The sequence below is a fragment of the Myiozetetes cayanensis genome, unplaced genomic scaffold, assembly GCF_022539395.1.
Source record: "Myiozetetes cayanensis isolate MyiCay16 unplaced genomic scaffold, myiCay2020 scf2-11, whole genome shotgun sequence".
Lineage (NCBI taxonomy): Eukaryota > Metazoa > Chordata > Aves > Passeriformes > Tyrannidae > Myiozetetes > Myiozetetes cayanensis.
In genome coordinates, this window is record NW_026087411.1 from 82,286,986 (window position 1) to 82,314,679 (window position 27,694).

General features: G+C 39.4%; 1 protein-coding gene across 4 annotated transcripts; it reads left to right on the forward strand.

Annotated features, from left to right (window-relative positions):
- Positions 1-427: 427 nt before the first annotated feature.
- Positions 428-19,137, forward strand: LCA5 (lebercilin LCA5). 4 transcript variants are annotated; one of them, XM_050314263.1, is made up of 9 exons: positions 428-761; positions 5,118-5,262; positions 6,120-6,503; positions 8,959-9,488; positions 11,011-11,148; positions 12,726-12,822; positions 13,964-14,109; positions 15,843-15,981; positions 17,741-19,137. In XM_050314263.1, exons 3-9 carry the CDS (start codon positions 6,305-6,307, stop codon positions 18,538-18,540), a joined length of 2,049 nt encoding a protein of 682 aa, XP_050170220.1. In that variant the 5' UTR covers positions 428-761; positions 5,118-5,262; positions 6,120-6,304; the 3' UTR covers positions 18,541-19,137. The 4 variants fall into 4 exon arrangements, with proteins under 4 accessions (XP_050170220.1, XP_050170221.1, XP_050170217.1 ...); XM_050314264.1 differs by lacking the exon at positions 5,118-5,262 and having other exon boundaries at positions 6,074-6,503; XM_050314260.1 differs by lacking the exon at positions 5,118-5,262.
- The last annotated feature ends 8,557 nt before the right edge of the window (positions 19,138-27,694 follow it).

The window sequence follows — 27,694 nt, forward strand, 5'->3', positions numbered from 1 at the left end:
AGGGCCGGGCAGGGCAGATCCCGGGCAGGGCCGCGGCCCCGCCGAGCCTCCCCCGCCCCGCGCCCGCCAGGCCCGCAGCGCCCCCTGCCGGTGCGGTCGGAGGCGCGCGGAGCGGCAGCGCGGCCAGAGCCCCGCACGGCACCGCCCTCCCTGCAGCACCTCAGCCAATCAGCAGCCGGGGTGCGGCCCTTCACCAATGGGGAGAGCAGCTGCCCCGAGCTGGCAGGGCGGACAGCCAATGGCTGGCGCCGAGGGCCCGCCCCCGCCGGCCCGTTGCCGGGGCAGCCGCTGTCAATGGCGGCTTCGCGGCCCCTCCGAGCGTAGCGCGGCAACCGCCGGCGCGTCCTCCGGGCGGGCGGGGCCGGGCCGGGCCGCGCAGGGCCGCACAGGGCTGCGCAGGTACCACCGGCAGGACCGCGACAGAGGTGGCAGGGACATCGAGGGGCGGAGGGAGCGTTCGGGGGAAACGAACCGCGGCGCGGGGTGTTGTTTTCCTGGGGGCTGCGGGCGCTGGTAGCGGGCCCGGGCCTAGGCCTGGGCTTGGCCTCCGAAAAGTCTCGGGCCGCCGGTGTTCAGCCCCTTTCCTGCGAAGACATCTAGTGTGGCTAGATTCGGTGGCTTAAAATGTGTTGTCAGGAAGTGCTGACTGAAAATAACATTCGGTGCATTCTTTAAGAACGTCTGTGCTCGGTGAAGGAAAGCTGCCCGCTTGCACCTTGGGAAGTGGAGAGCTGCTCCCAGGGATGGCTGAGCTGAACTAGGTAAGTCTGCACACACTGGGATATTGGTGGGAATGTGAGTGACGGCGCGGGCCTCCGTGGCGGAGTCTGACTTAGAAACATAATCCCTTTTCCTGGTTTTAGGACTGGCCTGAACATTCCCTGTTTGATGTTTCCTCATCCCTGACCTGGGACTTAGAGAAGTTTTTTCATTTTGAGAGCTGATGAAAGTAACACTTTGTATTACTCTCACAGAATCAGGTTCACATAACGTTGGCTTTTAAAACCATATTGTGTTTAATTCACAAAAATGCAGGGCAAGAGGACATAGTCTTAAGCTGCACCAGGGGAGGTTTAGGTTGGATATTAGGCAGAATTTCTTCTCAGAAGGGGTGATTAGACGTTGCAGTGGGCTGCCCAGGGAGGTGGTGGAGTCACCATCCCTGGAGATATTTAAGGAAAGACTGGACATGGCACTCAGTGCCATGGTCTAGTTGACACGGTGGTGTTTGGACTTGATGATCTCAGAGGTCTTTTCCAACCTCATTGATTCCGTGAGTCTGTGAGAAGCTGGTAAACCTGGAAGAAATACATACAGTTAAGTCAAAAGCAGCAGAAAACTTCCCTAATAAAATTCTTCTTCCTCACTGAAGTCTCATCACTGAGTGTACACTAAATTATTTTGCTCCTCTCTCTCCTGGAAGAAATACAGCATTTGGATATCAAACGGATGGAGGAAGAGGAGTGAGACGAATTTCTTTTGAAGTTTTTCTTTGCTCTTAAGTTCAGCGCTTTAATGGCTTGGGTTGATGCCTTTGTACTTGCCCGAAGCCGCGTTTCTTGCACTGTCCATCTCTCGGAATAAGCGGCAGAGCTGAGGAGGCCGTTAGAGGTCAGTGTTTGTACTCGGGAAGTGTCGTTCGGTGACCAGGGAAAGCACCGGCCGTCCCCTGGTCCCGGAAAGGTGTTAATACTGAAAAGGTCATAAAAAGTTTTATGAGTCTTGCATTACAGAGCTAAGCTCTGGGTGTAGTGTGAGAGAAGAATTACTGAGTGGTTTTCCTTTCTGTCTGTTGCTTAATACCTGTAGTCCAATGGTTCTGTTTCTGTGATTTACTTAGGAGTAATAGGGATAGAATCTCCTGTCACCATTTCAGTTGTTTGGTATTCCTCTGTTCTGTCTGTCACGTCCTTTGCAGTGACCTGGTGCTTGACTGTTTTTTGTAATAATGAACATGTTTTCAATACAAAATATGTAAATAATAGCAAGAAATAGAAGTCATTGAAGTGAAAGAGTATGAAATTCTGGAAACAAAACTCTTTCTGAAGTTTGTGCAAGTGCAGATTTACTTCAGCCATTCTATACTGACCTGATCTCGATTCCTTAGGCTTCTAAAAACCTGCATGGAGACTTGAGGAGAGGGGATTGGGGTTTTGGTGTTGGTAGTGGATCTTAGTAGACCCACTACTAACCCACAGTGTTTCATTCCTAATAAAATTATTAAATATACAGTGGAAAATATATATATCTGTGTGGATTCACACGAGCTGAACTTACTTTATAATCAGCTCAAACTAGTTGGTAACAATTGAAAAATCAGGTAACAAAAACGTTTCTTAATTAGAAAGTCCTTAGGCTAACTGAAGTAAAACTCAAATAGTGATTCTTTTGTTCTCAAGACAAACTGTGCATTCTTTTGTCAATCTAATTATATTATAAACTGGTGGAAAAATTAATTGGCAAGACTTGACAGACTAAGGTTTCTTATTTTGTATGGAAAATATGATAATATTATTTATTTATATAATTTATAAAACTGAAAACCATTTGAAGATTCAAAAAATGGTTTTGGCAATTCTCAAGGGAGCTTTCATTGGTTCACCTTTTTCGGTTTGTTTTCAGTCCATTGCATTTCAAAGTACTTCCAGAATACATTAGAAATTTCTGTTCATTTGTATTGCTGTGTGTCAATGATACTTAGCAAAATATTCTTAAAAGTGGGAAATATCCAGTACAGAAGTGATGGATGATCCTAATCCTCCAGTTCTTACAGTTTGTTTGTTAAAATACAATGAGTTATGAAAAACATATATATACATAAGTAGACATCTTGATGATTGATCTGTAGGAATTTCTACCTTCCCTAAATACCATCCCATTTGTTTTCAAACAAGAAGAAGTCGGTGTGTGATGATTTCTTTTTATCCTTCGGTGCCCTGAAGGCAGACAAAATTTGTGACTTGGCTGTATGTACACTGTTGAAGGTACTTGCCTCACAGAGTAATCCCTGCCTCCACAGAGGGCTGGGGTAACGCCTCTGGATGTGATGGTGCCTCTAACAGTGATGTGTGCGCTCCAGAAGTGGCCATGGAACAAGTAACAGACCAGGCTGCTTGAATTCCTGCCAATTTGTTTCATTCTGCAGTTATGAGGGAACACAAATGCAGAGCCAACAAGTGATTGTTGGTCTAATTAAAATCTTAACAATCTAATCAAAGATTTAGTATTAGTCTAGATACCAGCACGGTTCAAGCCGCATATGGGTACAGTGATACAAACACAAACTCCAGTACCAAATCCTCTGGTGTTATCTTTGCCCACTCACTCATCCTCTGCGACTTGACTGGCTTCAGCTGGGAGGGGGACATCTTTACAGCAAGTCATCAACATTCCGTGGCAGGAGGAGGATGCTGATGGTTTCTTTCTCCTTGCCTTGTGTCAGTTTGGGATCATTTTTACATGGTTGTTAACACACTGTGCACCTTGCTCTTTATTGCATTCTGTTCTATTCTGACCATAGATTTATGGTTCCACATTCCATCTGAATTTACTACACGTGGTGTGTTTTTCATATGTTGAGTACTCGTTCTTTGTCCTCTGCGTTGCTGGGTTTTATCCAACTCCCCAGGCTGACTCCTGCAGAATTAAGCACAGGTGAAATGTCACAGCTTAGGGCCCCAGCACTGTACTGTGTTGGCACTTTCAGGCCCCTGCAGTCACCCCATGCCTGGACCACCCTATGCTACATTTTTGCAGGGGTTGTAGATCAGAGATGGTTCCCTCTTCACAGAGTAACTACTGGTTATTGCTATCTGTTACTTTAAAACATAAATGGACAAAGCTAAGCAAAAAGCTACAACAAATTAGACAAGTTCCCTGGTTGTTAACTGAAGTTGTTGCAGCTAAAGAAGCTGTAGCAAAGCTCCAGGCACCCAAGATGAGTTCAGACAAAGTCTGGCAAGTTTTGTGGCCCATGTTGTCAGCTGGAAATAAGCCAGCAGCCTGTGGCTTCAGTGACAACACCTCACTTCATGTGGGTTACAAAAGCAACTACTAGTTTTAATGGTGTTTATTTCATCCAAGATGACTGGAAGAATATGAGGTCTGTGTTACAGCCCTCCAGAGTACTATTTTTATATCTCAGATTATTTTAGTACTTTAATATTAATATATTGTATGTGTGGGGCCAGGGCTTAGGAGTGGAGCTGTTTGGGAGGAGGCAGCACCTTCATATGTTCTAATGCTCTTACACGATCTTAATTTTGCACTCATGTAAATGTGTGGGGGTCTTCATTACACTTAAAGACAGACAAGATAATACAGTTATGGCTAGGTCTATACTTTTGAAAAGTCTTTAGTAACTTCATTATTTCAGAAGGAAACAGAACAGTCAATATAGATAATTTGAATGTTCACAATAACTGATGTCTTCCAAGCATGTGTTTAGCAATCTGTAGAACAATTGATCATAAGCATAGCTTGTCTTCTTTCTGGGCTTTGCAGTGAAATTTTTGTTTTCATCAGAATCCTTTGATGTAAGTTTTAGGTGTGTAATTATTATTATTTGGACCACTTTGAGAATATTTAGATGCTTACAAAACATTATTTTGGAAAGTTACTTACTAAATAATGAAAAATACTCTTTTCCAGGTAATTCACTATTAATTTCCCAGCAGCTTCCCAGTTTAGAAACCTGATGGGATATTTATTCCTCTAATTATTTCTGTATAGATTATGAGGGCAAATGGATTAATTCTAGTCACTTGAGACGGAGTTGTGCTAATAGTGAACTGTGCCTGAAAGCTGGAATTTGTAATAAAAATGGTCTTGGCAGCTGACATTTCTGTTCTGCTTGGCTATGCAATTCTGCGTGTATAGGCAGTGAAGGCCGAGAAGCAGGCAAAGTTTATTTTATTGGGAAATAATGCAGTGAAAAATTTACAGCTCATTTACAGGTATGTTGAATGTCCTGCAGCTTAGAGCAGTTCTGATTGAAAGCTGCTCAGGTTTTTTGGGTGTAATTTGCTTTGTCGTTTGGAAATGAGCTAGGAACTTATGTGATTCAACAGGTAGAACTGATGGGCTCTGGTTTCAAGGCCTATTTATTCACCCATTAGGGGCGTGATGTTGGATTGAAGAGAGAGATAGAGAAATAAGCTGGAGAGCTGTGAAGAGTGTTGAGAGAGACAAAAGACATGGGAGGCTGAGCATAGTCAGTAAAACACTGCTTAAACTGTTGAGAGAACTCTTTTGACTGAGAAGGTGAGGAAAATTTTTAATATATTTGCTCCATTATATTCTCAGGAATTGTCTCCAAAAACAAAAATGAAGTGATTTCACCTTGAGATTTTGGGATTTTTGCAGTTTATATCAAAAGAGAGGCTGCAGGAGCGGGCCCTTCTCATTTTATACCTGCTGCAGGTGTACTGTTTGCCATATACCAGCAGTGTGGTCTCTCTTATCAGATATAAATACATATATATATAATATAAAGCATGTGTGCTTGGCTAGTTCTTAAAGGCAAGAAGCACTAGATGATAGAGGGTATGAGAGTACTTTCCAGGGTGAAGATTGTGATATGTAAGTACACTCTCATTAGTGGTTGGGGGCAGAAGGTACTCCAGACAAATGGGACAATTGATTTTCAAGCCCATTATTAAACATCATTGGATTGTCAGAAATTGTGAAATGGAGGATTTAGTCAAATTCTACAAATATCTCAATTCTAGTTGCATGGATAAGTTGTTAATTCATTTGGTTAGAAAGTTTTAAAACACGTCTAAATTAGTTTCCTGAATAGCATAAAACTTTTGCTTGTGTTCTGTTTTGTTTCCCAAATGCTTCTTTTCTCCGCTCAAGCCTGGGAGTATTTTCTTATTCTAGATTTAATTTTCTGATTTCTGTGTTGATTTTCTGGTTTCTCTTTTGGAATTGAAGTGCCTCAGACTACTGAATGTAATACTAGTAGCGTTAAGAGACTGATGTTTGTCACATTGAATATAAATCTTAAGACAACAAGGTTGTAAGAATCCTGAATAATTTTACATGTTTTTTTACCTTTCCTTCTTAACAGCAGAACACCATTCTCCCTGTTTCTTTCTCTCTCTAAATTGTTACAGAGAAATGCATTCTGAATGATAACTACTGCTTTCTGAACTGAACCGCAAAGATCTCGTGCTTCAGAGTTGAAGATGATAAACCCGAGGAAATAATCCAGCTGCTCCCATTGTGGCAACTGAAAATATCCTTAGTGCCAAAATGAACAGTCTTTGAGAAAAATTTGGAAAGCTGTTAAATCTGAAAAATGGGAGAAAGAGTAAGGAGCCCAGATTCTGAACATGAGAGGAAATCAGATGAGGATAAATATAGTGACTCCTATTATTCAGATGAAGGTAACGCATCTCATTCATCCAGCCAGTCACCAGCGCTAAGCTCTCCATCTACAAGCCAAGAAAAGAGACATCACAAAACACAGACTTCAAACAGCCTTTTGCACTACCAAGGTAGGGAGATAGCAGAAATTGCTGCTTTGTAACTGCTCCAAAGAGTCAATTATCTTTGAAAACTGAAACAAAAGTGGGAAACTAGCATTATGAGGATCTACAAATAAGGTTCCTGTGAATTATGCTACAAATGGCAGGTAGACAGTAACTGCTCTGTTGTAAACTGAAATTGATCTCTTCCTGCATAAGGAGGGGTGTTGGTGATTTTCAGAATTCTTCATATTTTTCTTAACAAGAGAACGTGGCTTTTATTCTAGCTCTTTGTTGAATCATGCTGATGCTTGCTTTTTCTCTTTGACGAAAAACTCAAGGCCAAGGATCCAAGGCAAGTCCTTACTATGCAGTCTGTAAGAGAGACAATTATCAACGCTCCTCTGACCAGATAACCTAAAGGTATCTGTCTTGTGGAAATCTAGTTGACTGAGCTTTACAGGGTAATGCTGTGACTTTCAACAAACAAATGAAGACCACCAAGGTGGCAAGAGAGAAAATGGGTTTGGTGACAGTTAGGTTGAGGTAGAAATTCAAAAGAAAGCTTTTCCTGTTCCTTCCCTGAGGGTAAAGTGTTTCCAACATGAGGTGCCATAGCTCCACTTGGAGCTCCCTTGCACTCATAAGCTGCTTTCTTGATTGAGTATGTGGGGAGGTGAACATCCCTGCAAAAAAGAAGAGAATGGCTATAGAGGTCCTGGGCTGAAGTAGGAATGTGAAGGCTTTCTGCCATGCTTTGACAGCTTGTTCTTAATAACTGTATACATTTTCTGCTGAAGTCATAGCATGTCCTGCCTTTCTTGAGCAGCTGTCCCAGTTCATTTGTAAGTGCTTGATACTGTATGAATCGTTTGGTCAACATTATGATCTAGATTGTGCCAGAAGGTCTTGAATTTGCCCAGGGAGTGGATCTCTTCAGATCCTTGACAGTGTGAGTGTCCTGGTGCAACTGGTGTTTTACTGAGCTTCTCTGTGTTCCCAAGTGGCATCTTCTCTATAGTGGTCATGGGTTAGCTGTCTGGGAAACAAAAACTGGAGTTCCTCTTTGCTCCTATTTAATTTGAAGGGGTCAAATGAGTGACCAGTTCGTTGATTACATAGCCAGAATTGAACATAATTATTACATGAAGGTATTGTGAATGTCATGTTTTGTTGTCTTGAGAGACGCTATTCCCCAGTTTAACTATACGATCAAACATGCAATCATGGTAAATTTGTCCTAAGCATGGAAAAATTCTTGAGGGAGCTGAAAGTCTATGGTAAATGGGAATTCCCATAGTTGGTGGTAGGAGTGGCATCATTCCTGCAGTGCATGTATTAGATAATCTTTTCACACCTGAGTGTGACATAAGTGTTCTTTGTAAAGGAAAAAAACACACCTTCTTTTGTTTGCCCAAGCTGTGGAAAAAATGAGCATCAAGCAGAAAATGAATGAGCATTTGTGCAAAATTTTTATAGGAAATTGTAAGAGTATATTTTTAAGCTGTTATTTTTGCTGAAAAGTATTCTCTGTAGAATAGAAACATGCTAAGTGCCAAAGGGGAGGAAGAATTTGCTGTCACATACACTCACTGTCTGTGTGTAGGTAACTGCACTATTGCTGTATCCCAGCTTTCAAGCTGGAATTATAAACTGCTGCTCAGTGTATTTCTTTCAAACACTGAGGTACCTTAATGAATTATGCTTGTATGAATTATCTCTATTAATTCAGTTGTTTTGAGAGATATTTTTGGTGGATTACATGCTTTATTTTTTGAGTGTGGCTTGAGAGGCAAATAAGATAGAAACAAAATGTGCAGTTTTTATCTATGGGGATGACAATAAAATAACAATACCAAATAGGAATGCAAGCAGTGCATAGAAGTAATCAAATGAGAATACTGTGTGGAAAATAACTTGTGATACAAGAATAAATTATTCAGGGAGAACTGAATTTTCATGGGATTTATAATTTTGCTTTGGAGGCTTTTTGCATTGAGCCTTTGAAATCTGCTGTTTTGTCTGTGAGCACGGCAGCTGGATTTGAAAATACTACTGCATTTGTCTGGGAGAATTACATCTTGCATAATACATAACTAGCTAGTGATTAGCTAATTGTTGCCATTTTAAAGCATTTGATAATTTTGTATGCATTATGGTATCATATTTCTAAACCATTTTAATAAACAATATCAAAATATGACTGTTGTTTCTGATACGATTTGCAGATGATTACTTTACAATGGTCCTGTATTAATGGCTGCAAATATTATCTCTTTCAGTAGATCACAGACATAGATCTCCATTTTTTAGCTATCAAAAGGAACATAGGTCTAATATGCCTTTTACTGTCTGGTTTGAAATCTACCATCTCTGCTAAGTGTTGAAAAATTGTTTTAGGCAGAGCTGGATTCCAAGAAGGATGCCTGAGCAGACAAACTGCCTTGTCTAATAGTAAACATGCTTTTTATTTTTCCTCTCTTAGCCACAAAGAAATTGGATTCCAAATATGCACCAAGCAAAAGAGGGACACGGTGGGGTTTCCGTTCTCAGAGCCTTACTAGGGATTCTCCTGCAAAAGATATAGATCTTGTTACAAAAAGAGTTCTTTCTGCGAGGCTGCTGAAAATCAATGAGCTCCGAAATGAACTGACTGAACTCCACATCAAACTAGATGAGCTGCAGAAGGAAAACAGAGCACTGAAGAGGCTTCAGCACAGGCAGGAGAAAGCCCTGAATAAGTTTGAGGATACGGAAAACGAAATCTCTCAGCTCCTTGCTCGGCACAACAATGAGATTAGAATATTAAGGGAGCGCCTACGAAAATCTCAGGAGAGAGAACGTGCAACTGAGAGACGGTTGAAAGATTCGGAAGATGAACTGTACAGAACAAAAATTGTCTTGCAGAAACTGAAAAAGCTGTCTGCAGATAAGCACCTTGCCGAAAGAGATGACCTGGCAAAGAAACTCGCCAGTGCAGAGAGCAGGCTAGAGGACAGGGAAAAAAGAGTTAAGGTGAGATGAATTTCGTCTTGTAAGAATCTGGAATAGATATTTCTTGCCATAATGAATTGTAATTTTTCACAGCTGTGGAGCAAATAGAAAATCAGTATTTTTTTACACAGAAGTAGAATCAAGTAAATTATTTCCAAGGTGATTATAATAGTTACATACCTGGTAGTTGTGCATTCAAATTTCTGTTTACAATTTAAGTGTATTTTCTCAGAATATAGCCTGTAGATTTGTGCTTTTAAGTGTTTTATAACTAATAATAATATTTCAGAAGTGCCTGCAATTATAATACAACTCTATGCAATCTAATTTATCCTCTTGGAGGGGAAGCATTTGTTAAAAATTTCTGGGTATTTAGGGAACTGTACACTAAAATTCTAAAAAAAAAAATATATATATATTAATTATTTTTCAATTTTTGAACAGCATTCATGCAGTGTTTGATTGTCCACTATTCTACACACCCAAGACCTCAGCTGAACAAAATTAGGGCAGTTTTTTAAATGTTGAAATGATCTTTAGAACATTTTATGGATATACATTTTAAGAAATTTGTCCGATATATTTTTTTAATTTTGTCCAGCCAAAATGTTTATGTTTTTTAAACATGTCTAAGCATGTCTACATTGTAAATATATTGATAAACTCATCTTACTTTAAAATTGTGTTAACACTATTGCATCTGTTGGTAGCTGTACTGTTTTTGTAGTAGATATTTTTATACATAGTACATAAATTTTATCCTAATTTTAGCTGAAATTATGTTGGTCATTAAAATTATGTTAAAGTTTGGTGTCTAAATTAGTAATTAAACCTAAATTACGTTACAGAAATAATAAATGTAGAAATCCAAAGTATTAAGCTGAAAACTAAGCTTTTGTAAAATAAGTCCCAAAGCACCAAGATATAAACACTGAGTCAGCCAAACCACCTCACCCTGTAGTGTCACCATCTGTTATCTGCAGTTTTATGATCAGGTATTTCAGCATTTGTAATATTAGATAATGTTAAAATGAATCATGCTTTAAAAAGTTAGGAATTTTCTTCTATTTTTTTTTCCCTCTTTCATCATCAGTACATTTAAAATAGCTGTTGCAAGACGAAGGTATGTAAATGCAATCGTAATCACAGGCTAGTTTCTAGTAGAAAGGTTAAAAATTCTTTCTTGTCTTCTTCCTTCTAATCCTGCACTTTGAGGGAGGAATTCTGTCTCTTATCCGTCGGTTGGAGATTTGTCTTGGAGATGTGGAGGTCCACTGTGGCAAGAGCCTTGCAGAAAGTAGTGTGAGTTCCCATTATGTCCTCAAATCACCTCTCAGTACTCAGAAGGATGAGCTGCAGCATCTGCAGGAGCTCTGTCTGCCCCCTTGAAGTTAGGATTAAGGGTTTAAATGTATTCAGTGTTACAGAAATGGTGGAACTGATATCTAAATCCAAGACACTGGTTTACTGTAATTTTATTTAAGTAATTTGACTACAGAAAGTACTTCAGTTATTAAAAAATAGTGTTTTGTTTTAATTGAAGGATCTGGAAAGAAATCTTGAGTTAAGTGGTAGCAGTTTTCAACGAGAGTTACAATCAAAGAAAAAAAAGCTGTACGAGGCTCAAGAAGAAAACAGAGTTCTCCAAGAAGAGCTTCATCAGTTAAATCAGAAGCTGAAGGTAAAATATGGAAGGAATAGAAGTTGCTAACCATGTTCTGGCATTTTATCTTTGGAAGTATCTGCAATCGGGTTTGAATGGTTTAGCAGTAACTGCAGTCTCTGATGTGTACTTAATTATGTACCACGTGTGAGTTCTTTTACTGCATTAAATCAAAATGTTCTGTGCTCTGACCCTGCAGTGTTTATAGCAGGAATGTTCCTACATTAATCAATATTGTTAGCACTAGTTAAGAAAAGTAAGATCAAGTACATAGCCAAGCACTGAGATTAAACCACAAAATCTACTGGAAAATTAGGTTTTGAACCCTTGAATTCAAAATTAAATCTGCAGGCATAAACAGTACTTTATGTTACTAATGTACTTGCATTACAGTAGGTTTTTGTAAAGATTAATTTCATTTATTTTTTATATCCTCATGTGTTGCTAAATTTGTGCAAAGGTTTATTTGCATCCCTGCCAGCCATTGTTGCCCAAATTCTCAATTAAAGTACTTAAAATATTGTTATGTTCTACCTAGTCAGTTTATCTTTAGGAAAAATAAATAAATTAAAAAAAAAATTAAGACTTGAGCTAAAGTGCTTAGTTTCTAGGAAAATTTCCTTGAAACTCCAAGTCTCAAACACGTTAGAGATGCACCAGTTCTCCACCTTCCTAGCTATTAAGCAAGTAGTAGTGTTAGTAGCTCTAAAACTTACTTGTTTAGGGTAAGTATTTTAAGCCTGATCTGTTATTGGAGAATTTGATGATTTGAAAATATTTTCACTGTCAGATAATTTCTGATAACTCACTGCTCATTTCTGCATTTTATTCCATAAACGTGCTAAGAGTTTGCCTCTACCCCTATGATAAAATGAGCCTCCGCTGCCTGATACTGACATGCCCTGTGACAAGTATTGCCTGCATTGAAATGTTTAATTCTTTACAGTACCTAAAATTCAGCTGTGCAATCTATACACGCATTGTAAGTCTTGTTTGTGCTTATGGAAGCATTGACTTTATTTTCACTGCAGAGGTGCTTTTTTCCCCTAATATTTTGCTAATGAGTTTCTTTTGAGAGAAGGTTCTATCTGCTGTCCTATAGCATAAACAAGATTAGGACTGTGATTGTTATCCTTAAAACATTGGGTGAAACAACTGATTACTCTGTTTCTATTTACAATATGTACTTCTAATATACAGCTTTGCTAATGACTAGTAAATGAAATAATAATAATGGCCAGTCTTCGCGAGCGAAGATCCGGGGAAGGTCTTTACACCTTCCAGCCTGCGCATTGGATTTTTTAGGTGAGACACAGTGTGCGCGGAACTGAGCCCACCCTTTAATCCTAAGGTTCATCTGCTGGGGCCAAGCGAGCTTGGACGGTGGCAGCGAGGTCCTCAGGACGTAGGTGGGTTGCCTTTAAGGGCTAACGAGCCCCACCTGCCCGGGAGTGGCCCTGACCGGGAATCGAACCCGGGTCTCCGCGGTGATAGCGCGGCGCCTTTACCACTAGACCAGCAGGGGCTCCAGTAAATGAAATATAACTCATAAATGAAATATAACTCATTGTTATACCTACCTCTTTCATTCACAGGAAAAAGAAAGAGAACTTGAAACAAAAAATATATATGCTAATCGTATGTTGAAGCTAACACCAAGAAAAGACACGGATATTGTACAAAGAAAAAGAGGTAACTTGTATAAAGCAATAAAGAAAAATTATTGGCACCGCTTTGAAATGACTCAGCTGGCTTACACCTTTCGTGACACTTGGTGTTTCACTCTGGTGCTGCTTGTTCAGGAACGTTTATCTTTTTGTGCTGCTTTCCTCACAGCACTGGGCACAAAGGAGGGCACATGGGTTGTTGACTGTTCTGTAACTGCAGCAGAACCAAAACACAGAACTTTACCAAACAGGAGACTTAACTCCTTTCATACCAGATGTTCTTGGGTAAAGGAGGAGCGGAAGGTTGTTAAAAATCTCTGATAGGTCATAGGTAACGTCCACTTGACAATAAATTACAGAAGCTTTAAAAATATGTATTTTCACTGCTATGAATATTTTGGTGATCTGTTTTGTTTATTTTTTACTGATTCAAATTTACTGTCTGTCATATGAGCTGCACTCCTTTTTTCCTCAAAGGGTGCATATGTCCCAGAACATAATCTTCTAAAATTATCTGTACAATGATTTCTTCTGGTGTGACAAGACAGCCTCAAACCTTATGCTATCCACATAAATATGTGTGTTCTGTGTGTGTACTTGGGCTATTTTCACTGAATCAGTAGAATCTATTTGTCAGAAGCAGCAGAAATTTATGGGACTGTTTTAAATATTTAATGCCAGTATTTCAAACAGTTTGTCTACTGCTCATTTTATTATAGATGCTCTACTATTATCCCATTTAGGGTTCAGATTTTTTAAAATGTTATTCCTTAGAGATAAGTGTACAGGTTTCAAAGATGCAAATAAGTGAATGTTAATTTTATGAGTTGGCTTCTGTGACAAGCAGTAAGATGAGTGAGATATTTTGTGGGGATTTTTAACAAATACTCAATATACTCAAATGACACTGTAAGTAGCTTTAAGGTAGTTTTTAAATTATTTTTTTCAGCAGAATTTTTGCATGCATTTTTTTATAAATTTTTTTTCTTATAATTAGCTTTTGCAGATGCTTACAACAACTATGTGAAACTTGTCAATACTTTCCACTTCTGTTGGCTTCAGTACAGTCTTTTATGTTTGCTGCAAATCATGAAAAATGAGAGGCAGGTATATAGCAGGATATTTTCGAGCAAAACCACAGTTTAATTAGTTTGTATTTTCTACAGCCAACAACCAAAATATTAAAAAAGGACCACAACTCACAAAAGGTGTACAAACCAGTGGATACTTCTCACCAGCAGAACTTCTTCCAGAATCAGAACTTGTCTGTGGTGACACAGTAAACAAGAAAGAAGGAATTCTTCCTAAAATAGTGAGTTCCATAAAAATTTGAGACCTGCTCTGGATAATTCACCTATCAGACTATTTAAGGCAGAGCTTTTAGAAAATATGTGTAAATATACAAATATAAATACATAGAAAATACGATTTAGAAAACATCCTGGGTTTTAAGAGAAAATTTACCCTTCCAGAAATAACATGCTCCATTTTTGTGACAGGTTTATCATATTCTATGTCTTGAGCCACTAGCTCAATTTATTTCTTCTTCTGCCACTGTCATATTTTTCAAGTTTTTAGACTTTATTTTGGTTTTCTTCCGTTTTCTTTGTTTCTATGCTTATTTGAGCAATCTGTTAAACGGCGATGGCTGCCTTTTCTCTCTTTTCTCTTTGGTCTTAATTATGGTTTCTTTTACTTTCCGGATTTATTTCACAATGCATAAATCTAACACTTCCTCTTATTGTCACAGTGCTGGTATTTCTTCTGGTTTTCTAGCTTTGTCAATGTGCTTCGTTCTTTTTGTTTTCCATTTCCTTTCTTATTATAAAAATAGTACCCTTAGAAGTATTGCTAATACTTTTGTGACCCCAGGCTAAAATCAAAGAGATTTGTATAGTCTTAAAAATCAGAATGAGCCAGATTCTGGTACAAATTGTACAAATAAGGCTAGGGCTATTTTTCAGAAGTAATGTGCCGAGGATGCTATTGACTGGCTTCCAGTTAGGGCTGTAGCTTTTTCATGGCTGTTTCATTTTTATCTTCTCTCTTCCAAAATTCTTTCTGTAACCATGGATATAGTTTAATGTGTATATTATTCCAGTATATATTTGGGGGTGTGAGTACAGAACCATACAGTTGGTACAAGTGCAATTGGACTCATGAAATCCAGCTATATGATCTCTATGTGGTTATTGCTTTAAATAATGCAAATTAAGTTTCGGTAGTCAGTTTTTAAAGTGAAGCATTTTAAATACCCGGCCACCATCTCGTTATGTAGTTTATATTTTTTAATATAACAATTATAATCTTGTACATGAACAGAAAACACTTTGAAGTTTTTTTGGCTGATAGTCATATTTTCTTTGTTCATTAAGTAGTAACTATTTCTCTTAGAAATAATTTCTCTTCATTACCGCTACATTTCTGTGTTATTAATATCACCAGTAAAAATCTCTGTCTTTTCTGCAGGTTCCTTCCTTTTAAATGTATATATATATACTCGCTAGCTGAATTTGTCATCCAAGATTAAATCTTTCTCCTTCACTGTTTGGTACTTAATACTTCAAAAATTTAAGAAACTGTCTGAATCTACAACCCACTTGCTTGACTAAAAAGATCTGATTATGGAAGTAGAGGGTAACTAATTGCTTGCTTGTTAAAAGAATAAGGTGGTGAGGTTTGGCCTTGTGGTAAGGCCCTTAAAGAAGACAACTTCTGACTTCTAAAGAAAACTACCCTGACAGTGATAATTTTCCTTTATGGCATTGGAGCTGCAACTTCCCTGAAATGTGTAATACAAAATAGAGTTGACTGTCTATTCATTTTGCTTCAGATGTATAAAACAATGCTAGAAGTGATGATATTTTGGGGCCAAACCCCTGGGTTGTCAAAGCTGGTTTGGTTTAAGGTGACTTACTCATTTTATGTGTAGCAGTAAGAATGTGATTTCAGAATGACATAGAAGTTCTTATGATTTTGTTAGTTTGTTTGTTTTATTGACTGTTTTTCCCCATCAGTTTCCGATTTTGTATTAATGTATTTCAGGAAAAAGAAACTCGAGACAAAGGATGGAAAGAGCAAACAGACCTCTTAAGACAAGACCAAGACAGAGAAAGGGAAGAGAAACTGAAACATTTTCAAGAAATGCCGGCTTTAGAGGAGAGAGTTCCAAAACTTCATGACGGTAAGGAAACAGGCAGCTGAAGGCTGAAAAATGCGCCATAGAATACTAATCAAATGAGGCTGCTGGTTTCTGGTGAGAAGAGCAAAATGATTTTGCAGAGATCACTACAGTGGAAAATTATTTTCAGTTATATTATGCAAAGAAGAATCAGAAAGAAATATGGGATATAGAATAATCTGTGCCCTCTACTCAGCTGTGATTAAGTATGCAACAGCAAAAAATGCTGTCCACAAAAAAGTGTTGGAGTCTGAGAGATTTTGCTTCACAAAACAAGGATGAGATAGCAGGTAAATGCTGATGTTATCTCTGACTTGCTAAACGTTATTGAGGTAGGCAGTAGATTTTTACTATTGTAGAACAAATTTCCTTTGTTTAACATAACCTATTTTTTCAGTACATATCTACTTCACTTACATGATTTGAAACTGTAGTTTCTCTTTTCGGTTTTGATTATCTGAATCATTTGGTGTGGCTATTTGAGAAATGTCAGTTTCTATATTTTAATACTGCTTTTTTATTCATTTGATTTTCACAGCATCTTAAGGGCTTATATTCTTAAGTCAATCTCAGGTATTTTAGATGGACTTCACCCTGTCATGTTAAACTCTTTTGGTGATTATAATTAATGAACAGTAGCACTTACTCTATATGACAAGAATTCTAAAAATCTGTAGCTGCTTTCAGAGGTAAAGTCTGTGAAAATCTTCTGACACAACTGACATGAGCCAAGAATCTGCTCTGTTATGTCTCTGAATAAGATGATTTAACCACCTTACCCATCGTACGATACAAGCTGGTATTTTCCCCACCTTACAGAAAGAAAGGTAGCTCCTTACTTAATTTGGTAGAATGATATACTATTGAAAAAATATCTCTTAAATATTTTGACTGAACTGCTGCAGTTATTTCTGAAAACTTGAGCTGAATTACAGTAGATAACCTGGAACTCTGTGAAAACAAAATTCAGAAATTTGAGTAAAGTGTTGAAAGGAGAATGCCAGTATGTTGCAGGGGCCAAGTAGTCATATTCAACTTTTGGCCAACCACGTCTGTTGTCTCGATAGAAAAATATTTTGAAGAGAGAAATATTTGAGAAGCTTCCTCTTTCTTCTACACATAAGCATTTACAGGTTCTGTCTATAAGTTTGTTACTGTTTTGTACCTTTGGTGTCCCTTTATAGCTGTGCACAGTCACTCTCGTTGAGTCCACACAGAACACTTGTGTAAAGGTGTTTTCTGCATGCAGCAGATGCAGTATATTTTAAATCGTTCCCTGTTTGAAACAGAAGATGACTCCTATGACTTTGAGACCTGAAAGCTTCACAGGAGTAGTTATCTTTATGGTAAAAAAACCCCAAACACATATCCCAGGACTGGCCTAATGTCAGTGATGATGAAAAGTAAAATAAAGTACTGTGCAAGTCAGAACTATTAAAATCAGTAATGTTGTATTAATTTTCATTCAAACCAAGGAAGTGGGAAGGCAATTGGCAGAAATGAAATTGCTCTGAAAATTCTAAAACATGGATAATGTCTGGATGCCTTTGGAAGATAACAATAGATTTTTATATTTTAGCAGAGAACCAGGAGTGGATTTAGTTGTAATTTTTGAAGAATTTATTTTTACGGTAGGAAAACCATACTGTGCATAGAAGAGCATGTTAAAAACTCAATGGTTTTTGCTTGCGTTATTTTCAAAATCTTTTAAGAGCACATTAAAATTGAAAGATTTTAAATATTGCTTAAACATTTTTCACAGAGTGGGAAAGGAAAGAATATGACAAAATGAAAAAAGAAAGCAACTTTTCATTGGATAAAGAAGAGAAAATAAAGATGGAGACAGAAATCCACAAACGTGAAGTAGAGAGTGAAAGCCCTGAAATGCTGGAAGAGCGGCGAAAAAGAGAGTTCCTGCTTGCTAAAATGCAAGAAATTGATAGAGAAATTCAAAGTACAGCAAACATGAAACCAGATTCCCCAGCACCACTCATAAATACAGCAAGAAAATCTGATTCCCTGGAGAAAAGGGAAAAAACTAATCCATTTTTTGACATTCCAGGGAAGTTTACTAATGGATTTCCTCTAAAGGACAGCCAGGAGGATGCCACAAGAGCACAAAGGCAGAAGCAACGAAATGTAAGGACTGTAGATTTAAGTAGTGAGTTAACATTTGGTAGTTACATACCTTCCTTTGGGAAAGGATCAGGGAGACCAAGTTGGCTTACTCAAAAAAGTGACAAATTAGAAGAAAATGTTAAGGAAAATGCAGATTTCGATAGTAAAAAAGAAAAGAAGTCCAATTTAATGGAACAACTGTTTGGAAGCAGTGCCAGTACCATTGTTCTCTCTAAAAATAACGATACACCACCTTTTGATGTAGATTGGGACTCTAGTAATACTCCTTTTGTTGATAAAAACAGTAAACTCAAAGAAGACAGTGAGCTTTTCGGTGAAGGAAGAAACCTAAACAGACACCGTTTGCAATACACTACAAGCAAGCCAGGAGTTAAGACCCTTGGTTCTTTAGAAGATGAAATTGAAGAAGTAGTCTTACAGTGATCATATTTTTATATGTTTCATATGTAAATACTGAAGAACTATTTTCATGTAATATTTATTAGATATAGATTTGAAAGATGTCAGATTTATTGTAAAGCCTTATGAAGGAATAATTTGCATATATGGGTTTATGTACAGGGGAGAGGTTCAGTGCTTGGTTTGTTGTTTTTTGGGTTTTTTTTTACCTATAGGCTGCTCACAATACACTGCTTTTCAATTGGAGTGCTTCTTTTAGGCCTCACACATTTTCTTCCTCACACATTTGGAGAGCCTCTTAACTGTGCCAGGAGAAGGCATGTGTAATATAAGTCATGAAATGGATAGAAGAGACATTGCTAGCACAAATTCTCTTAGAAAGAGAATATTTTATGCTGCTGTCATGTTATCTCATAACATCAGCAGAGGCATAATTAACTCAGGAACAGCCAATCTCTCTTTTGTGTAGGTTTTCTGTGGACCTTTATACCAAATGTGTCTAACTCTTCTCATATTATACAGATTATATTTGTTATATAATGCCATTTTTTGTAATTTCTGAATTTTCTATGTAAAATTCCAATCATTACTAAGTAATTTTTTAACAAAATGGTTTTATTAAATGAGTTGAGTAAACTTTTTGTGTGTAGATCCTCTTTAGTACAAAGTTCTGACTTTTTATATTGTGTACTGATATTGGGGGAGAAGCTGGTAGCAACATTGCTAGTGATGTTACGTATGGTTGGTGCTGTGTACACAAATTAAAAAGGTAGGTAATGAAGGATTTAGCAGAAACATTTGAGAAAATAAGCTGAAGGTCATTCCTTACTAGAACAACAGATTTTGAAATGCCTCTCTGATATGCTTGCTATGAGCCTCATTCAGAATATACTAAAATACAGAGAAATCTCATGATTTCAAGATGCTCTGAGTCAAGATTTCTCTGAACATAACTATTCTTCTGAAAAGAAAGGCTGGTGTCTACATCATGCAGTCACTTTGTTTGCTACCCCATTCAGAAAGAAAATTAGTCACAGATCCAGACCCAGTGTGTGGGACTGTTCTGATGCTCAGTAGTGAAGAGCAGCTCGTGTTCACCTGTTTGCTTACAGTCCTAGTTACATTCATTGTAATATTACAGATTTTATCAGGTTCATTTCGCTTGCAGATTGTCAGAATATCAGGACAATTCTGACTGGTGGCAGTGAATGTAACTTGTCTGTGTTACTCTACTGCAGTGACTTCTTGGGGAGAATACTGTGGTGTAAGAGGTAGGAGAAGTCTGTGAGTAGACACTGTGGGTGTTTGTGAGTGGGTGCTTATTTGTCTTAACTTCTTGTCCTACTTGTGGGTGACTGCTGCCCTTCTAGAAGAAGGCGTCTTGCTCCTGAAGATACTTTGGAGGGTGGTGGGTTGTTTATTTTTCTTTCCTGTGGCTGAAGATTCCAAGGCATAAAACAATGATGTAGCTGCTGCAGTTATTAAGGATCATGTGTATGGAGAGGAGGGCTGTTTTTTGTTTCTTTGCAAGTCAGCTTTGCTGAACTGAGGTGTCCTGCTGTTTCAATTACAAATGTATAGTTTCTAACCTGTTTTATATTATCAGCCCCTTCTTGAGTTCACAAATTTTCACATCCTGTTACTGGACGCTTCCTAAAGCAAATACTGTGGTGGCTTGCACAAATAATAAAAGGTGTATCTGCTTTAGGAAGGTGAAAAGAAATTGATCTGCTGGGAACGGTATCACAGGAATAATCTTCCTTTTCCCCTCATTGCTGTCCACCTCTACAGCTTATTTATTCTCGTCTCCTGCAGCACTTTCTAGTTTTAGAATTACTGGTATACAAATACCATTAGTGTTAAAATGTATAAAGGCAGCACTTTGAGAGGTAATCTTCTGATTGGGGGGGGGGAACCTTTGGATTCTTCTAACATCTGTAAGCAGTGTTTCTGCTATTGAGTAGTAGTTTTCTACTCACTGGCAGAAACTTTTGCAAGGTCATAAAAGGATCTGTAGACCTTACAACTGGGCACATTGATGTCCTGTAGTCCTCTGGATCCCTGGTCTTGGGTACCGTAGATGGGTAATTTTCCTGTTGCTTTTAGTGGTGGCAGCGTTTAATAGCACTTGATTGACTGAAAAAAAAATCCAGCTTGTGCAGTAAAAAGTAGGTCACAGAAGCTTTGATGATTTATATATGATTTGATGTGTATGTCCAGTTGTAGGTTCTGTTTGATGTTTAGATGTATGGCTGTTTCTTCTGTTGTGCTTTGCTTTCCTTCTGAACCACCAAAGATGAGAAATTCCTCCATACCAATAAGAAAGGATCATTAAAGTTTGATGAACAGTTTTAGCAGGATATTCAGGGAGATTATTACTGTCCCAGGAAAACTGGTCTTCCAGTTCTGATCCCCAAGAGAGTGGTCATCAAAGCAAAGTATCTGAGGAGCATCTGATGAAAGGGTGGGCAAGTGTCAGGGCCTATCTGACAGAGAAAACAGGAAGTTTTAAGAATAAAGATTTCCCTTTTTGAGAGAGGAGATGACTGTAGAGCATGAGGGGAGTATAGTAAATCTTCTGTAGTCCAGAAGAAATGTAAACCATCAGAGGGGATCTTGGGATGCCCTTCACAACTCTGAACTGAAGCCTGAAGAACGCTACAGTGGTAAGAAAACTGAACTAGGAAATGCTTAAATGGAATATTTTTGTCAGCTCTGTGGTATCTTTGGGCTTAGCTGAAGAGTAAAAAGAAAAGTGATTTTGTCAGAACCCTGGTGAATCTGATGTCTGTGATTTTGCTTCACCTGTTGCATCCATGCCTAAAGAGGTGAAATGCAAATCTATAATGCTTCCATAAGGGGAACACTTGCAGAGGATGAGCTGAGGCTTCTTGGTAGCCTCAGGTTCATTGCTGGTCCTGAGACAGAAGGTCTGATCCAGCCAGCCCTGAGTCTATGTGCAGTGTCAGGAGATGTGAAAGAATATCTAATCCGGCATGGTAGGAGTATGAATTTGCTCATGGAAACGTAGTGGGACAGTTGGCTGTGAGAGCATCAGCAGGGCTTTTGCTGATTCTTGTGCTCTAGAAGGTGCTTCAGGTAAGCTTTTGCTATTCAAGAAAACAGTAATGAATGCTGCATGGTGCTCTGAAGCACAGACCTGCAAAAATCAATGCAGTAGAAGCGAGTGCCTTCAGAAGAATCGTGCTGCCAGTTGCAGGAAGGGAGGTTTTGTTCCCAACATTGCACGGCTTTGCTAAACCTGACCTGCTCTTGTTCCAAGATGACAACTTTAAGCATAAGAGATGCCCTGGGTGACATTGCTCATTTATAAAATTCCCTTTTGTTGGATCAAATTTAACGTGCTCTCCTGTTTCGAATTATCTCTTTGATTAGCTGCAAAGTTTTGATGTCTGCAGGAGGAGAACAATTGCATCAGTGTGCACTGTCAGCCAGGACTTGTGACTGCTGGGGGGTTGCTAGGATACCTCTCTAAAAGGTACGATTCACTTGATTAACCACCAACCCAGTTTGCATGAGGAATATTTTTCCTATCTTTGTTTTGTGCTGCTGTCAACTGTGCATCAGATATGCATGTGTGTTTAGAGCAAGCTACAGGTTGATTGTCATGTGTGTCCTTTGCCGCCTTTTGATATGCGATAAAACCCTCTGTGCTTCATAGCAAAGAATCCAGAGTTATAGTAGCAATTCCAGTAATCTGGAAAATGAACGTTGCTTCCACAGGGGAACGTCAACCATAGAGAAGGTTTGACTTCAGATACGCGTTTCTGGCATTATAGCTAAGGCTTAATTTTATATCTTTGAAGATGTAAGGGAATTTTCATCTCCTAGGTATTATTTTCTTTCCCACTCTGAGCAGGGGGTTGGACCAGATGACCCACCAAGGTCCCAACCAAAGCTATTCTATGATTCTGTCATCCTTGCCACATTCCACTGGTGTTAATGCTCCCTTCCCATAGAAATCCTTTGCACAAAAAGTTGCCTCAGATACCTCCTGGGTGCCCATCTGTCCTTGAATATGACAACATTGTATTCAGGATGCAAATCCTGTCTTCCTCCACAATAGCTGCTTCCTGCATGCTTATTTTTCCAATACCCTTTTTTTCCCTCCATCTTCCTGTTTCCTGAAACATTTGTCTTCAGGACCTTTGTCTTCAGGACATCTTGCCATCATTTCATAGAATCATAGAATTAACTGGGTTGGAAGAGACCTCCGAGATCATCAAGTCCAACCCTTGATCCAATCCCACTGTGATTACTCAGATCATGGCACTCAGTGCCACATCCAGCCTCGTCTTAAAAACCTCCAGAGACGGTGAATCCACCAACTCTCTGGGCAGGCCATTCCAATGCCTGATCACTCTCTCTGTAAAGAACTTCTTTCTAATATCCAACCTAAACCTCCCCTGACAGAGCTTAAGCCCGTGCTCTCTTGTCCTTTCTGTGAATCCTCCTTTTTCCTGCAACCCTCTTTCTGCACTTTCCCTTAAATTTTCATAAACTACTCTTGCTGCTTCCATGTCTTTCCTCCTGATGAACCATCATTCCTTCGTTCTGTCTGAACAGACTTCTGCTTTTCATCCCCTAGGCATCACAGTTATCTTCTCTCTAAGTTCCTTTGTCTCCTCTCCCTTGGTTTCATTCCTCAGTCTGGAGCTCCCCACCGGCTGCGTTGTGCTGTTTTTCTTCTCACCTGTGGGTGGGAGTAATGTTGCAAGAGAGGAGAGGCCTCCTCGGAAAGGGAGGTGACCTTATTTTGTAACTGCTTTTGCTTGTACTCACACCCCCACACATGAGCACCGAGGTGCTGGTACTCCAGCAGCCTGTGCAGTGAGCAGGCACAAAGGTGTGTGTGCCCAGCTGGCCTGGACAGGGGTCCTTAGGGCAGCCGAGAGCCCGCTCGGAAGTTCTCTTCAATCTTCCAGTCTCTTTTTTGACTGGGGATTGGAAGTGCCATCTGTGTCCTTTAGGAGCTGCCTGGTGAATTTGTATCCATCTTATCCCACCTCTGCAAGTCATTGGGATTCCCTCACTGTCCTTTCTCGCCTTCTCCAGACTGCCAAGAGCTCCAGCCAGTTCTTCCCAACATCTCCCCTCAACAGCTTGTCTGTTTTAGTCTGGGTATAGGCCACCTCTTCTATTCCAAGTAACCTAAAAGGCTGCATGTTGCTGTGCTAAGATCTTGATGACCTGCTAATCTGGGTGCCTCTGACAGCCCTTCTGCCGATCCTCCTGCTGCTCCCACATTCCAGACCTTCCCAGTCATTTTCCCGTTACACAGTCTTCTTGTTTCCATTGCTGTTCTCTACTCTGTGATATCCTGGGAGCTGTGGGACTCGGGCTGTGTTTTGCAGAGCCTCTAACGAGCTGTTAGCTTCACAGTTTGCTGCTTAATAATTCTCATGGTAGCGAGGACGGATAACGCAGGTGCTTGTAATTCACTAGAGATCAGTTAATTACTAGTACTCAGCATGAGGAAATCATGTTCAGGTTGGCAAAGGGCACAAACTGAACTCCCATACCTGACCTGCCTCTTGCTGTAAAGCTAACTCTGGCTTTGAATTCTCAGTTGAAACAAGTACAAAACCAAGTCTTAAACTGCCTGTGCAAACCAAGCACCCAAGTCCTGGGGAATGATCCTTATTTAGCAAGCCAGCATTTGTTTCACTGGTACATGGTTTTCCTTGTCTCATAACCCAGCATGTACAGGAACAGCAACAGCACTTGAGTTTTAGAGACATTTCTGTCTCAACATGCTCTCTAAACCTGTTGGCCTTACACCAACCGTGTGGAAACCCTGAGGAAATGAGAGGTACAAATGGCCTTCTCCAAATCATACTGGCTGGTGGTGGAAATCAGACTAAGAATTTCCACATTCTCACACATTGTAAGGCACTGCTCCCAATTTTCATGTGTGTAGGGGCATCCTCTATTCAGGTCTCAGAAATTCTAAAGAAAAAGGCATTCAGTCAATCTGCAATTCTGGGATGAGTGGTGTGCAATTTATTTTATTGAAGAAAAGCATAAATCTAGGATGGAAATGTTCCCAAGATTATTCTAATGTCTTCTAAAAATCATGTCTGCCTCATGTTTGCTTCTAGTGAATACACCACATATGCTAGCACATGAATTTAACTTTTGTAAGCAAAGATGTAACTTTGCTTTGACTAGTAAATCCCAGCATCCTCATGATACCATTCCTGCAGTCCAGGGGGAAAGAAAACACAGTTAAAGCATAAGCAGCATTTACAAGATTCACTAGAAATATTTAATTTTAAGCCATATTAATATTTTTGTCTTCTGAGTTACAAATTACACTCTGAGGTCTAGAGTTCCTCCAAAATGTAATCAAGTAAATCCTGATTTTAATGAGTGGCAATCACTAAACCTGGCAATAATTGTCCTGACTTTCTGAACAGCAAAGCATTGCAGTGCCTCTTGAATTCAATGCAAGATTAATCTTCCTAGGAAGCAGGTTCTTGTCCTGAGGTAATGTATACCCATGTACAAGATCACCTTTGGTACACTGGAGATCAGTAGCTCTTTTACTGATCTGGCCAAAGATGCTCTTTGACTACTTCAGTCAGCCAGAGCTCAACTGGAAAATTGAAACAAAGTATGTGTTGCTGTTCAAGGTATGTCCTATCTCTTGAGAGAGAAAATGTTGAAATTTATAAGTGAATTGCAGAGTAATTGCAGGCTCTGTATGGCTAAGGCCAAGGAAAAGAACTGCTTACAGAGCTTTGTTGCTCTGTCGTGCTTGTTCATTCCTGAGTAGCTCTCATAACCTGCTCTGTGTTGTGTTATCACAGAATGGGTAAGGTTGAAAGGGACCACAGTGGATCATCTGGTCCAACCTCCCTGCTCAAGCAGGGTCATCCTAGAGCACATGGCACAGGATTGCATCCAATGGTTCTTGAGTATCTCCAGTGAGGGATGCTCCACAACCTCTCTGGGCAAGAATTGTTTAGCTGAGGTTAAAGTTTTATGAAACAGATCATGGCCTACCTTCACTTGTGTAGACTGTCCTGTAATTCAGTGTACCTTTCTTTTCTGAGCCATGATCTGATTTCTTGCTCCCAACATCTACATGGTTTGGGACAAGGATGCCTTCTTACCCTAGACAATAAATTCTTGAAAAAAGCTGAACTTTGCACAGGCTGTCTTTCCCAAATTCAGAAGGAATATTAATGACTCTGCATTTTGTCAGCTTATTAGTTATTTAAATTGTTGCTCAGAAACACTTCCTGGGTTTACGGGCAGTACGTGCAGTGGGTACTACAGCTGTCAAGAGCTCCTCTGTATCACGAGTTCCCTTTAGAGGGCACCATTGACTTCCTTGAAGCCTACATCGATGCCTGTGCTTGCTGTTAATGAGGCTTGTTCTCCACAATTGGGCATCTGAGGTACATTTCAGTAGTTTTTGCTCTAAATATTTTATCGGTCTGCTGCACTTTATCTACTGTATGCAAATAATTGACATAAAATACACCTTGTAATAGATTTCTGAGGCCTTGGCTGTGATTATTTTCTTAGTCACCATGCAAAGTACTGGCAGGAACATATACTCCAGGATGCTGAACTGTGTCTTCTAACAAAAGCTTTGAGATGACTGAAAGGCTCAGCTTCAAGTTATAGAAGCCAGCACACAAGTGAGCCTTCACTTCCACTGGGTGGTCCCAGAGATGTGGGTTTTACCATCCTATGTGAACTGGATTTGCAGAGATAAACTGGATTCTCCTTCCCTATGACTGTACCTGTTTTCCAGCAGAAAGAATGTTTCTGCAGCCAGATATATCATTCCATCTTCCTCTCTCCCACTCTCAATTTATTTGTATGCTGTACCCAAGGTGGGCAGGATATGGCTGCGTGGTCATCTTGCTTGATAAAGTGATGCCAAAAGGGTGCAGCTTTAGGAGGTCAGTGTGTGATGTGAGTTACTTTCTCGAATGAAGAAAGTTGCTTTTAGATTGCTTAATCAACATTTCTGCTTCTTTTAATGAAGAAGCACAGATATCAGGGAGGGATAGAAAGTACCTACTGTAGTCTCCCAGCTTGAGGCAATGCACAGTTCCAGGGAAGTCCACAGTGATGTAAGCAGGATAATTGTGTAAATCAATGTCTACTCTGCAACAAAAAATGAGATTAATTTTAGAACTGAACCCTCAAAAGGATGTATCTCATTTGTCCAGATAATTACTGTAATGAAGAACATCCAAGAAAATAGTCATTCAGATGCTTACCTTCTCTCTCACTCCTTATCATTGCTTATACCCTCTTCTGTGCAATTGCATCAACGTGGTCCTGATAACCTGGGTTTATATTTTGCACTTCTGCTGTAATTAACTGCAGAGCTGCCCCAACCATTCTCTAACACTGGAGATGACTGGGGACTGTTCAGCATGTTCTCAACCTCCGAGCCAGCTTTTTGATTATGTTCATAACTTTGTCATATTCAGTGGCTTGAAAGGTGCCTGTAGCCTACAGTAAGAGCAGGCTGACTGGTACAGGTGGAGGGGAGGACTGGGTTGAAGGAAGAAGAGCCCAGATGAGGGTGTAAAAGCCATTCTTTGGTGTCTTGCAAGGGTTTTTAGAAGCACCACGAAGCTCTCATAGGGCAGCAGCAATAGCCGCAAGGCAGCCCAGCAGATGCCCCTAGGTATGAAATCCTGTGAATATCACCAACCTATCACTTGTCTCTTCTTCCATCCCTGCCATGGGTGATTTTCATGGCACCCAGCAGATTAAACCTCCTTGATGGACCTGATATTCAGGAAACTCAACATAAACTTATTTTGTGTTAATGGGACTCACTGCTCTTCCTTGATTCCCAAAAGCTTTGCAACCTCTCTTTTGCAACACACTGAAAACATCAAATCTCTTCTGAAATGTTATAAAATTTCCTCTTTTTTTCCCTAGTTAAATCATAAGAACCAAGTTGGAAGAAAATCTAGTCCTACCAATCTTCTAGTTTATTTATGTAGTCACTGATGGCAGGCATGTTTACATCGCTGTGATCCTAAACCTTAGGGAATTGAATCTCATTTCAGGGCTGCTGGGTCTGCAAATCCCATGAGATTTTTAGCTTTGATTTAAAAATAAACGGGGTGGGTTTTTTTCCTATGGTTGTGAAGAAAACCTTCAAAGCTAGAAGCTA

Excerpts from the sequence above, each read along its gene's own strand:
- LCA5 (XM_050314263.1), top strand. The coding sequence starts at position 6,305 with ATGGGAGAAAGAGTAAGGAGCCCAGATTCTGAACATGAGAGGAAATCA. Across the intron at positions 11,149-12,725 it reads AGTTAAATCAGAAGCTGAAG|GAAAAAGAAAGAGAACTTGA; the intron begins GTAAAATATGGA and ends TTTCATTCACAG. Across the intron at positions 12,823-13,963 it reads TATTGTACAAAGAAAAAGAG|CCAACAACCAAAATATTAAA; the intron begins GTAACTTGTATA and ends TATTTTCTACAG.